At 41.4% G+C, this 13,526-nt stretch overlaps 1 protein-coding gene across 3 annotated transcripts; it reads right to left on the bottom strand.

Moving 5' to 3' along the window:
* Window positions 1–130: 130 nt before the first annotated feature.
* gng7 (guanine nucleotide binding protein (G protein), gamma 7) lies at window positions 131–8,845 on the bottom strand. Of its 3 annotated transcripts, none has more exons than XM_031736921.2 (4): window positions 8,721–8,845; window positions 5,904–6,033; window positions 4,941–5,056; window positions 131–4,689 (listed from the first exon to the last, which is right to left on the bottom strand). In XM_031736921.2, exons 3-4 carry the CDS (start codon window positions 5,019–5,021, stop codon window positions 4,564–4,566), a joined length of 207 nt encoding a protein of 68 aa, XP_031592781.1. In that variant the 5' UTR covers window positions 5,022–5,056; window positions 5,904–6,033; window positions 8,721–8,845; the 3' UTR covers window positions 131–4,563. The 3 variants fall into 3 exon arrangements, with proteins under 3 accessions (XP_031592781.1, XP_031592780.1, XP_039459436.1); XM_031736920.2 differs by lacking the exon at window positions 8,721–8,845 and adding an exon at window positions 8,458–8,689; XM_039603502.1 differs by lacking the exon at window positions 8,721–8,845 and adding an exon at window positions 8,481–8,689.
* Between the last annotated feature and the right edge of the window lie 4,681 nt (window positions 8,846–13,526).

The following is a 13,526-nucleotide window of genomic DNA, read 5'->3' as shown; positions in this document are numbered from 1 at the left end:
AATATTCTGCAGCTATACCAGCAGCTCTGTGAGGCTCATACTGGTATTGTATCTGATGTTTGTGATCTGCCCAACTTGAAATACACTGATGTTAACATCAAAACAAAATAAAAAAACAATACAGGAAAAGTCTGTTATTATATCATCTTTTTATTAATGTTATCTACTTCTCAATATCATCTTTTTTAAACAGCAATATCCACAAAATATTAACAGTGTGCAAGAAAACATGAGTTATGGCACATCAGAGAACAGTTACAAAAAATAGATATATTTTCTTCATAATCAATCAAGGCAAAAAGATACATATACTGTATGCATACACAGGAGATCAGAACACAAAAGATGATTCTCAGGAAGGGCTCGGAGCCAAATCAGAGAAGCTTGATATGAAAGTCCACCAGGGAGGAGCCTCGGCTCTCCTCACCAGGCCTGAAATTAATTTCGAGAGGCTTGCATTTTTGCGCACAACACCAGTAAATTTCCACCTTGAGCCATGTGTTCCACTTTTAAGACTGTTTAAAACTGCCCCCCACCCCTAAGTCCAGCATTTACATGATATACACCACTATAAGGCAAACTAACAACCAGTCAATCAGACAATCCAGCAATCCAAGCTGTGTCTCTGATTGCAGCCCAACCAGGGATGGAATGATAGTAATAAAAATAAAAAAAAAAACAGCATATGTTCGGCAATACCAGGACATCTGTGTGTGTGTGTGTGTGTGTGTGTGTGTGTGTGTGTGGTTGTGTGTGTATGTGCATTTGTCTGATGATAAGTTATGCATGTATGTTTCCTTGTGTGAAACCTCTGCAGCAAGAATTCTCTTTCACTTTAGCTTGCAAAGAAATGAAAGTGTTTATCACATTCCTGTAAACTGACAGGGAATCAGTTCTTTCATATTAGAATAGTTCAGGTCCTTGAAAAGCAAACCTAGGCCAAATAATTACATATGAGTTAAGTCAATACTGTTGCTATGCCATCACATGTCTTTCCTTTTGTAAAAGAGCACTGTTCATTTATATCAGCCTAAATAATCTCTTCAATCATCCCTTTCATCATATCTGCTTCTAGGGCTACCTGCTTTAGCTTAGCATAAAGATAAACAGCTTGAAACAGCCAGGCTAGCAGCAACAAAACCTGTCTACCAGCACCTCTATGGCTCACTGCGATAATGGCAAAACATCAAAGTGATATAACACCTTGACTGAGAACTTTAAAAGAGCTGAGACGTGGCCTTTATTGCAGGTGAAGAGAAGAGTTTCTCCCTGTTTCCTGTCTTTAAGGTAAGCTAACCAGCTGCAGGAGAAAGCAAATATACACATTTCCTCAAATGTCAACATGTTCCTTTACATATCCAAGGCTTACATTAGTGGCAATTAAATTATTTGTTTGCCACATTTCACCTGATCAATTTTAGGCTGTGACACAATCCTCCTTTTCACTCTTCAAAATATGCAGACTTATTAAGTGAGAAAAGGAGGAAGTGGAAGCCATACATGTTGTTCTGACTTGTGGTATCACATGACCTCTCCTCTGGTCAGACTAACCCTGACCTAGAACTGCAGGACTGCAGTACTGTAACATTACAGTCCAACACTGCAGCACTGGAGGCACTGCTCGTTATTACGCACTGTGTCACTCGCACAAACACACACAGACCATGCACACTTGCACGCTCCTCTATTTTCTCCTCTCCACCTACTGCTCTGCCAAATCATCCCTTTTCAGCTACCAAACACAAGCACCCACACACACGCACGCACACTTGCACACCCTCTCTATGGCCTTTCTCCAGCTCCTGCTCTCTATACTTCTATCTTTGTCTGTATCATAAGCCATTGCCTACGGTGCAAAAACACAGATGCAAAGCAGCGATTTAAACTGGTAATTAATCACAAAGCTGAATTTTTAAAGGAATCATTTGACATTTTGGGAAATACGCTTATTCTCTTTTGTTCTCTTTCACACAGTTTGAGATTGCTAAGGGTAACAATTACCATTATTCTAATGCCGATTTGTGTAAACCCCACACATTGCTAGGTATGCATGAGCACGTGTGGATGCAAACAACTCTTTCCACCCACCTACAAAGTCTGGACAGCAGCTGGGTCACACTGACCTTAAGTGACATGAAAGCAGGAAACTAGTAGGATGAACCCTTGTGACTCTCTGTCAGCAGATATAAGCCATGTTCAAATAATCCCACCCTGACAAAAGCCTCGGCTAAATGCTAAAGTGTAAATATGATGGAAGGAAGATCCCCTCTTTCACCAATTCTCCTTACAGCTATTAACCTTTTACCTCTGATAAACATCATTCAAGCTTGAAAAGCACCCAAAGCACAGGATGTAGGTGTATGTTGCATGTTGGTCTAGATGCCTGTTGCCCCCAAAAAAACAAAAACAAAAAAAACAAGGACAGCTTTGGTGTTAAAGGTCAGATCAGGAGGTTGGTTTTGCACCACCGTAATGAGGTCCGATGTTGATTCATCTTCTTATGGGGCATGACTCTAAACCAAACACAGCTTTTGTTTCCGGTACATGACTTCATCCTCATCGGTTTTATCTGTGGCCGAAACCAACCTCAGCTATCGCAGGCCTCTAAAACCTGATTGACGTAAAAAAGGAAAAAGAAAAGGACAGACGTGATCCTGATTGACAGAATAAGTAGTACTAAAAAAATCCAACATCCACAGAGGGGAAATCTGTGTTTTGAGTTTGTATCTTACAAACACTGTACAGGGTAATACTCAACTGACCAGGTTCCATGGACTCCATAGAAAGAAGAGAACTTAAAAAAAAAGAAAAAGAAAAAAAAGAAAGCCAAAACAGCTACTCTTCAACTTATCACTTCTGCACATGTCTGAAAGAAAGTTTATACACTTAGTTGGTTTCTCTTAACTTGATTTTTTTCTTCTTCATGTTTCAGTTTTTACAATCAAGTTTGGTTTGTCAGACAGGAGGAGTGCTGTGGAGGAGACGAGGGAGGAGGGACACAGAAAGGAGACTGCCAGCTCCTACTGATGCAGCCTGTGATCAAGCTGGGATAACGCCAGAGTGAGCTCTTATGCTGGGGAGACTGGAACCTTTAGACTGGTGAAGGCAGGTAATCTGATTAATAGCCATAATTGCAAAGCATTAAAACAAGATGTAAACCCCTTGAACAGAGAGGTGCCTCCTTATTTTCAGACTACCCACTCCTCTCATTTTCATTCTATTCACCCTACACTCAAATATGGGCTGAGAGGGTGGGAAGAGGGCACCTTCATTTTTACTTTCTAAGTCTGGGTCATCTCCTCCAGCCTCGCAGTCCCTTACAGACTGATTCTCTGATGTGATCATTCTGTGGCCTCGCCCTCTCTTGGGGTAAAGCACAGGGAGGCTTGATGTACAGTAGATCTGGTTAGGTATTACCCCTGGCTTACAACCAGATATCCTGTTATTTCATTAATGCAAGCAGGAAAAGAAACCTGATCCGCCAGGGGCAACACCTACGTGAAAAGAAAACGATCTAAAAAATGTACAGTATTGTCCTATCTGTTAAGTAATGCTTCAACAAAATATCTAAAACGTACATTGAGTTCACAAACAAGTATTTCTTAAGAAAAAATGCAGTAAACGTCTGCGGTTAATAGCTTGAGTTCTGTGTAGAGCCGTTCACTGCTTGCTCTCATAGGTGCAGATCTGGGGTCAGCTTAGACATCAGCCAGCGGCGGCTATCATGAGCCGCAGTGGAATCAGTGACAGCAGATCGGCATCTAGAGAGGCATTTTTGTACAGGTTGGCACAGCTGGAGGCTTGGCCAAAGGCTGCGGGCAGCCATTGTGAGGCCACAGGCAGAGAAGGTCTGTTGATATAGGTTTGGGTGGGAACATGCTATGGTCTGATAAAGGCAAAGGCTTTAGCCAGTTGCTCCAAAATGACCCAAGAATGAAGCTTTCACACTTTTTTAAAAATCTCCCACAGAAAAAGAAGCATTTATTGAACTTTTAATGGGACACGAGGTCCAGTTTGGCACGATTGGCCTAGCGCCTACCACTCACTCTGTTTTTTCGCACATGCATCCTCCCACTGCCTGCCTATGGCACAGCTACCCATCATTGAACCAACACCTCATTTCACGATAACAAAAAAAAGAAAATGCTGATTTCCTATCGATCATTAATGTCCAAATCCCTTTTCAAGTTTAGCTGAAACTTGTAGTTAATTCACCAGCATATGTGAATATTACCAAAGCACCTTGGATCATACTCAGTGATATACTGATCTCAGCCACTGTGAGCGCAGCATACGCGCCCCCTAGCTGTTGCTCCGGGGTATGGCGCTTTTCCAGAGTGGTGATTCTGGGAGCGTGTGTGTTTCTCTGTGTGTGTGTCGATGCGCGACAGCCCTGTAAGATCAAACAGGGCTGCTCCAAGGTGTGTCTCGGTAAATGAGGGGATCTAGTTAAATGGCAAAAGTGTACGTTTATGTGTTCGTGTGTATATGTATGTGCAAGAGTGTGTGAGAATGTGTGTTTGTGTGTGTGTGCGTGAGAGGGGTAGGAGAAGCGGGATGCAGCTATAGGATGATGCAAGGTTTCTTGTCCTTGAAAGGGTTTTCAGAGGTGGGAACACCAACCAGCAGAGGGTCGCTACGAGCGTGCTGCTCACAGTAACTCATCAGGTCTGCTGCTGCTTTAGACACCTGACCGGACAGAGGGGGGAGGGAGAGAAAAGGAGAAAGGGAATGGGGGAAGGCAAAAAAGGGGATAGATAAGAAGGTGTGAAATTTAAAAGGAGGGCATTGGAGGTATGAGAAATAATAAAGTTGTAAGGGTAAATGAAGGGAGAAGCAGCAAAGGGGGAACAAGAATGAGTAGAGAGGGAGAGCAGTTAAATGTGTATGAATAATTACGCACACACATTTGCTAACACAGCAGAAAACGGTTGTTTTACCTTAATGCGCTCAATCCCTGCCTCAATCCTCAGCTGTTCCACCAGTTTCCTGGCCTGGGCGATATTATTAGTGGTAGACATACTGATCCATCAGAATACACCAACACAGGAGAAAACTGAAGGGGTGAAAAAACAGAATGTGCAATGTGTTTGGTTTACTTCACTAGATTTGTCAGAGACCAAGAAACATTCATTTCATGTATATTTAATAGAGATGTGAATTTAAGTACTAGATAATTCCCTGATTATTCCCTGAAACTGTCCTTTATAGCACTGCTGCTGTGATATCATATCAAAATGAATCGCACAAAAACAAACAAAAGAAAGCCTGCAGAGGATCAACTATAAACAAAGCACAACTGAGAGTGTAATATGTTTTGGTTTTTTGCCATTAGATCAGAAATGAAATGATGGCTTAAATTCCCTTTTTAGTGTTATGGGTCATAAATTTAAATCAGTTAAGTGGATTGTGTGGAACCTCAGCTGCGGTGCTATAGCACCACCATGAGGTGACTACATAGTAGTGCAGCAGAAATTTAGAGTGAAACAGCAGCATTTTAATTCATAATATGACGATTGAAGGCAACAGTGTAACGACAATGTAACCAAAAATGAATTTGATATTTAACAAAAAAGCAATTAAATAAAAGCCCTTATATTAAAGATGCTAATACGCATCAGCATCTGATATTTGTCGTCTGAATGTAATTCACACACTGCACAAACAACATGTTTAAATAGGAAGACATTATTAGGTTATTGTAATAAACCTCAGTGAGATCTTTGGGATTGAGAATGTTGTGATCCAGACATTCAAATAAATTCATTCCACATTCCACTGCCTCAGGGACTCCTGAGTCCACTGGGTAATTCACAAGAAAATTCAAGTTTAAGATACTTTGCAGATTAAGCAGCCTGGGAATGTGGAACGTGATACAGTGACCACAGCAAACAGAGTATTACCTGACTGATGGTGTGCAGACAGGACTCCCTCTGAACACTAATATGAATGGATGGAGGCGGTCTGGGCAGTGCAGGAACGGCAGTCACAGTGACAGAGCTGGACGGCGGCTGAGCTTACATTGGCTTGTCTCTGTGTAAAAGAAGAATGGGCAAACAAGTGAGCTGCCTGCTGACAAAGACCGTTATAAACAGGCAGTTCAGTAGTCATACACATTTCAAAATGTTCGCTTCTGTTTGCTTTTACAAATAGGTTTCAATTTTACTTCCACATATCCACATACAAAGAGGTTTTACTGTTTTAGCAATGAGTTAGCAAAATAATAAAAACTAAAGGTGAGATAACGACTGCAAATATGAAAACTGCAATAAAAAATATTATTATGACACAGCTGCTACTTCAAACACAAGAAAATGTCATAGTCATCATATCCATTAACTATGAGGTGGATATAAAATGAGGTGATAGCCATCACCTCATTTTCTTTCACAAAGCACCTGTAAGACCACTTTTCTGAATGGGTGGTGGGACATTCTGTCATATTGGGGGGGGGGGGGGGTCCCAAACTCATTTTAAATCACTACAAACCTTCAGATTAGCACAGCAGGAAACTTGCTTCTGTAGATGTGAACAACACATACCTCAAATACATCACAATGAGCATGTTACCACCGGGTCTCTCAGTCTGTGTCTCTGTCTGACTCCCTCTCTAAGGAGGAGAGTCCTGCTTTAATTACTCCTGCTGTGGAGTTGCTCAGAGATTCATGTCTGTAATTAGAGCTTGTGTGTCTGTGTGTGTGTGTGTGTAAGAGAAGGAGGAAGAGAGAGAGAGAGTGAGAGAGAGAGAGAGAATGAAGCTAGAGATTACCACTGTAACACCTGAACAAATTCTCATTCTGTCTTTGCCTGCACGTTGGTATTAACAGACTTATGAGGATATTTGCCGACTTTCCTCTATCCAAATTCTAATTTTTAATCCTAATCTTGAATCTTGAACCCAAATCCTAATTCAGGAACAACATATCTTCATTTTTTTTCCTTTCCGTCTTTTTTCTTTTCACATTTAGACACTCACGGGACTTAAGAGTTGCATTGATTTCGATTCATTCCTAGATTAGGAGTACACATATTCAAGAAGATAGCAAAAAGAAAAGCATAATGTTTGGCAAATTGTGGCACATGACTCTTCCTACATGAACTGCTTGTAAGAGACAGAAATACTGACCGTAGCCTTACTTGGCACTAGATTTCTTTTTTTCCCCTTTAACCCTTAGTGCCCAATACTGACACCAGAACTAAAATATAATGTACACACATGGGCCTCTGTCCAGCAATGGGGGGTGAGTCCCTTGGTTATGGCTGTGTGAACAGATATCCCTCAGATGTGTCTATAACAAGTGCAAATAAACAGAGACACACACCTGTTCCCTCACAACACATTCTATGCTTCCTATTATCTGTCAGGATTTAATGAATGCTCCTAAATCACAGCGTGCAGCATCACTGGAAGCCAAGAGCAGAGTATATGCATATGAATATAATAAAAACTCAACTCTATAAGGCTTATTGCAGGGATTGTTCACATGCTGTTGCATGCTTTTGACACAATCATGCTAACATTAAAGGACATGGCAGCACTTGCATCCTCTTTAGTTATAAGCTGCTGTACCTTTGACGTAAACATAAATGTGTGCTTTTTTTCTGTTCTATCAAGTGGGTAAACCACGGTGGTTTCAACTGGCACAGCCGCTGCATACAAATAAGTACCAGCTATACTTAAATGACTCATTTATCACTTCATAGACACTACTAACCTAGTTCTTTAATTTCCTCAGCCTGTTGATTTTTCAAACTTTTTGCTATGGCGCATACCGTGAGAGAAGAGAAGCCTTTAAAAACAGCAGACGAAATTCTCCCCCAACACAGCCACATCTCTCCCTTCTTGCCCCAAACTGAACGCCTTTCAGAAGCAAAACATATACACTAAGCTGATCATTTGGTTCGGCCTGGAGAACATAAACACCACCAGAGCTGGACAGGCCTCAACCAGCCCGCCAGCGAGCACACTGAGGCTCTCAAGACGCGCAAAACTGCATCAATCCTTATTGATCCTAGCAGCTCCTGAGCGTTGATCGGGCCTACAGTACGAAGCCATGTCCTCTGCTATAGGGCCTGCTTGCTGCTCTACCGTGTGAAAACACAATGCGGGCATTTTGATGGATAGAACAGCATGTCCTCTCTCCCGTGGCTATCCACGTACCACACACACATACACGCATAGACTCTCACACACGCCAACATACAGACGAATACGCACGGGAGCACAAACACAGTGCACATATCAAAGCCAGATATATTTATCCCAGTGAAGACCAGACTACACCGCTCCGGGTCTGCAAATAGGCCCTGATTGTTAGCCGTGGGAGCAGGGTGGTGACATGTTTTGAGGGAGGCAAGCTCCGGCAAATATAAACCCATCCAACGACAACGAGCACAAGACCGGAGCGCATGCCGTTATATTCCGCTATTATGCAAATTGATGGGCATACGGCCTACTTCGGCATATAAGATCCAGTTACTGTGGCTCGTGCGTCCTCGGAGTCCAGCCGAGCTGAAGGAAATCTTCCACTGACCCTGTCCCCGGTCCTCCCCACCCTCTCTGCCGGCAAAGGGCTGGGGAAATCCGGATTCGTGACACTGACGAGCCCCCTTTCGTTGCAGCCGCCCTCGGTTGCGAGAATGCGGGGCTGCAGCAGCACACAGAGGCGCTACAAATATTATGCACGGGGAGAAAAATAGCCAAATATCTCCAAACTCACCTCCGAATGTGCTGTATTGGTGATTTAAAGGGCCAGATCCGCTAGTTTCTCACCCTCTCTGCGCGTTCACTCCCCGTTTTCACCGAGCCAAACGCCTCCCCCTCCGTTACCAGTGCCTGTCCACTCCTCTACCCCCCCCTCCTGCTCTCTTCCTCCCTCTCTCCTTCTCCCTCCCTCGATCCGATGGGGTGACAGCAGATTTAGCAAGGGGCTCCCAAATAAGCATTTTTAAAGATCTATAGCTATATATATCCTGGGAAAGTATCCTCCAAACAACAGAATTTTAAATGGCAGACTAAATTTCCCAGATATACGTTCACAAAGAAATAAATAATGCAAGTCATGTATAAAATGACGGGGTCTCCTAGCGGCTCCTGTATTGTGAAGTGTAGATTGGGCACTTGCACGAACTAAAGCCCCATTGAAATTTTGTTAAAATGCATTTCTTTACGTCCTCTCAGTGTTGTTGTTGTTGTTGTTGTTGTTGTTGTTATTAATATTATTATTGTTATTTACAATGATGACCAAATCTCAATTTCTAGGAACTTTGGCCCAATCTAATCTGACCTTTTATTTGCTGTAAATTTTCTGCCGTTTGCAGATTGCAGATAAATAAATAAATGCCATAAAATGACTATTTTCACTTCATAAATAAAATGAATAATAATTTAATACTTTTTATACTTTAGTTTTGTTTGCAAAAATGGTAATAACCGTGTTTCTCTTTGTGGTAGGAAATACTTTAAGTCATGTCAAATGCGTTAAATAAAGACAGTAGTGCACGACCCACACGACTTCTATATTAAATACACGTTTGGACAACAGCTAGTGTCCTCTTAAAGACCACTGGATTGTTCATTACCCACCAGTATTCCCCACGGACACGAGATAACAGATAGCGGCATGCACATCTGGATTTGTGTACCTACATTACAGTAAAAATGACTGGTTTCGACGTGACTCCAGTGCGTTGTGTTACCACGTGATGGCGCCATTGACCCATCTGCTGTTCTGACTTTCTCAAGAGAGGTGTGGGCCTCTCCTTCTATTCCTGGCAGGCCCCGCAAACACGCAACCTCCCTTTCCACCAAGCTGTAGTCCACTCCTCCACACAGAGCTAAAAAGCGCTGCATCTGTTCCGTGGTTTTTGGTTGAACATGGGCCGGTTTCACTGCGCTAAGAAGGAAAAGGTCTGATGTGTGCAGGATCTCATTTTTACACAAAAAATCTCTGTTTTAGTCCATTTAAACCCTGGTGGTGCTGATGGAGATGGAAATTCTGATCTATATTCTGGTTTTGATGCGCATATACATATATAGTGGTTGTATAGCAACGTTTTCCTTCCTGCTTATTATAAACACAGGAGAGCTATTTATATCTCACACAGAGTACCGCATTGGCCTCGTTTCCAGCGACCAGTGAAATTATGCTGATGCCTATACATTTCCCTTTCATTTCCTCACCTTTCTCATATCCCCCTTTTCTCCGTTGGCTGGCTCTCTCTCCCCTCTTCATTTTTCTCTCTTCCATTTCAGACGTGCTTCCCTCCCTCCCTCTCCATCCTGTGTGTGTGTGTGTGTGTGTGTGTGTGTGTGTGTGTGTGTGTGTGTGTGTGTGTGTGTGTGTGTGTGTGAGGAAGCAGCATAGGTTACAGTGGATTAGAGCAATACTTTTCATTTTCTAAGAAATCAGCGGTGGAAGCCCATGAGTCACCACTTAAAGATGTTCACAGCCTGACAGGTGGCATCCACCCACCCACACCTTTTTTGTCGTATGCCACGTGTACTCCTGCAGCCTAATCTTAGACCCAAAGGGAAACACAGACTTTCCCAGGGTGTCTCATGTGTTTCATTATTATGTGTGTATGTGGACACGATGATTGTCTAATTAAGACCCAGCACAGGGGTTGCCACACTGGCCTTCATGGGGAATGACATGTTTTTTAATCCACCCCAGGAGCAGGATGGGAGACCCGCCTGTCGCCGCATCTCCGCCACCAGGGTCACACCACACTGATGCGACAACCGCCGTCAACGTCACACGGTCTCCATAGCAACCGTGCCGGTCACAGCATCTCTGAGCAGATGTTGGAGGGTTAAAAGAGAAGAGAGAATGAAAGGAAAGGGGGTGCGAAGCCAGTATCTCTGTGTGATGAATTAATGAACTGTAAAGAGTCTGCATGTCATGGCAGCACGACAAGGGAAAGTGAAATAACTCAACAATCCCGAGTTGGGAAAATAATTAAAATTATTTTAGTAAAATTTTAAATAAAAAAAAAAATAAGATGAAAGAAGTATCAAAGAGAACCACTGAGAGTCACTGAAAAGAAATAAACCCCTTCCAAAGTCATGCCAGCAGCAGAGCTTTTACATGTAAGTCAACATGCAGAGAAGATTGCTGGACTGTAACTTGTCATTTAAACAGCATCTACAATGTAACAGAAACAGTAAGATATTGTAGTAGGTTTTAACAGTAATGTACTGTAAATGGCAAAGGATTGTGGGAAAATATTGGCCCACTACTGTAAATGTAACTGAATACTAAGTGTTTTAGTACTCTTAAATGAAAGATGAGGCAGATGGAAGCCGTTTTTCTATTTGTATGTTAGATAAGATGGAAATATTGCACACTGTTAAATGTTGTCCCTTTTATATATCGTACATTTTATAGGGTAAAACCTCCAAAACTATATCCACATATGCTTTCTCAAGGAATATGCTGTGTTGTATGATGCTTACACAGAGGGTTTCTACAGCATGCTTTTGATTCTTTCAGTTATTTCCTCTCTTATTTTGAAGGCTGGTTTATTTTTTCTCTGCCAAGTTTTTACTTCCTGTCTTTGCTCTTTCCCCTCCCTTTCGTATGTTCCTTGTTACCCTGTTGCCCCTTATGTGTATTTATCGTGTGTGATTTCCCCAAGTCTTTGGACTGAAGTGGCTGACCATAATATCACTGATTTTCTTAGATCCACATCACTGCATGGATACAAATGGCAAGCAAAAGGTGAGATTTAAAAAAAAAAAAATGACAGGAAACACTCCTGAGTTCATATTTTTATTAGGAAAATCATTTTGCAGATTTGATTATTATTATCACCTCTCTCTCTCTCTCTCTCTCTATATATATATATATATATATATATATATATATATATATATATATATATATATATATATATATATATATATATATATATATATATATATATATATATATATATATATATATATATATATATATATATATATATATGTTAGTTTCAGTTATTCAGAGGATGCATCAGCACAGTATATTTTAATAGGAAGACTATTGCTAGAATAAATATCTATACATTATAATTAGTCAAATAAAAAAATCCCAACGAAAAAAAGAAGAACCAAAGAAAAATCATTTACAAAAACAATGAGAGCTTAAAAGAAATAACCCATTTGCAAAACCAAAGCCATAAATGTTGCAGAGGAATTTATTTAAAAAATACAAAGATGATTCACAGTTTGTGTCCTTGTTCTCATGCTGGCTGGAACACCAATAGGGACCATGCAGGAATGAAGGGCCAGAGCGACTCGATAGTACCAAACTACATTACCCACAAAGTCTAGGCTAAATTCCTCGCCGTACACTGCTCGTTAGGATCTGAGGCGATCAGATGAAATGTAAAGGGGTGAGCCAGAGTGATTGGCAGGAAGAGTGGGAGTTCTTTTCTATTTCGATCCTCCGGTACCGATTTCCTTTAGCTCCTGTGACATGAAGCCCTGCTGGACAGGAGCACAACCTGCCCCTCGCTGGTAACAAAAAAGCCTGGTGTGTCAGAAAACCACAGCTTTTCTTGAGTATAAAGGTTCAACTGAGTGCGCTTTCTTTAAGCTTCACATGGTCTGAAGTTTCCCTTGCAGCCACAGAAGAACAAATCCGAACCTCACTCCCTTTATTGTATGAGACTCCTCAGCAAGATGAACAGAAAGTACCCTGTGACCTCACTGGTGGCAAACAACTCAAGTAAACTTTACCAGGTCCTACACAAAAATCTGTGCCACCAATGTAGTTATCTATGGAGGTCCAATCTATAGCTGTTACTAGGCAATAAGTATATTTGATGTTATAAAATAAGTAATCATGCCAACAATATTAAGACTAAATGTGTAATTTAACCATGAAAATATCATCGCACGAGTAACATTTTAATGAAAATACCTGCAGGATTTTTTTAAATTAAAGAAGAGTGTGGAATTGCAAAAATGATTCTGAATTTAAAATATTCACCAAGTTCCACAATTTCATGGTTCAATTACATCTTTCTGCATCCAGTCGTATGATTATTCATTTTATAACTTATCATTTAGTCACCTTTAACATAGCTGGTCTCCATAGAGTTCCTCCTTTAAAGTCAGTTAGTGCTTCTCTTGCTACAGCATACAAAAAAAAGCCCAATGTAAAGCTTTCACATGAAGAAAACTTTAACTGTCCTACTTCTGATTGGAGGTTTTGACTATACAAAGAATGCGCAGGAGACTGCACGCTCCCACCACAGCTTCCTTTATCTGCACGCTCTCCCTTCGCTTCTCTGAAACCTTTGAACAATATTTACACCTATCTACAATCAGATGCGAGGAGGGTTGGTTTTCAGTATGTTCAAGTGCAAACGGCAAGCAAAAACACACAGAATGAATATGAAAACGGCTCACAATTTATGCGGATTTGTGCAGAAGTAATGCTGACAGAGGTGACCGTACAACAGCGGAAAACAGCCAGAGAGCGAATGATGTTTCACCGACAAGGCCTGTGTGAATGTAATATGTGTGTACGTGT

This window comes from Oreochromis aureus, linkage group 19, assembly GCF_013358895.1.
Source record: "Oreochromis aureus strain Israel breed Guangdong linkage group 19, ZZ_aureus, whole genome shotgun sequence".
Classification (NCBI taxonomy): Eukaryota; Metazoa; Chordata; class Actinopteri; order Cichliformes; family Cichlidae; genus Oreochromis; species Oreochromis aureus.
This window is presented reverse-complemented; position numbering and strand designations above follow the sequence as displayed.

Bases quoted from the DNA above. Each gene is read 5' to 3' on its own strand.
- gng7 (XM_031736921.2), bottom strand. From the start codon at position 5,021: ATGTCTACCACTAATAATATCGCCCAGGCCAGGAAACTGGTGGAACAG. The intron at 4,690-4,940 runs GTAAAACAACCG...CTGTCCGGTCAG, and splicing joins CAGGGATTGAGCGCATTAAG to GTGTCTAAAGCAGCAGCAGA.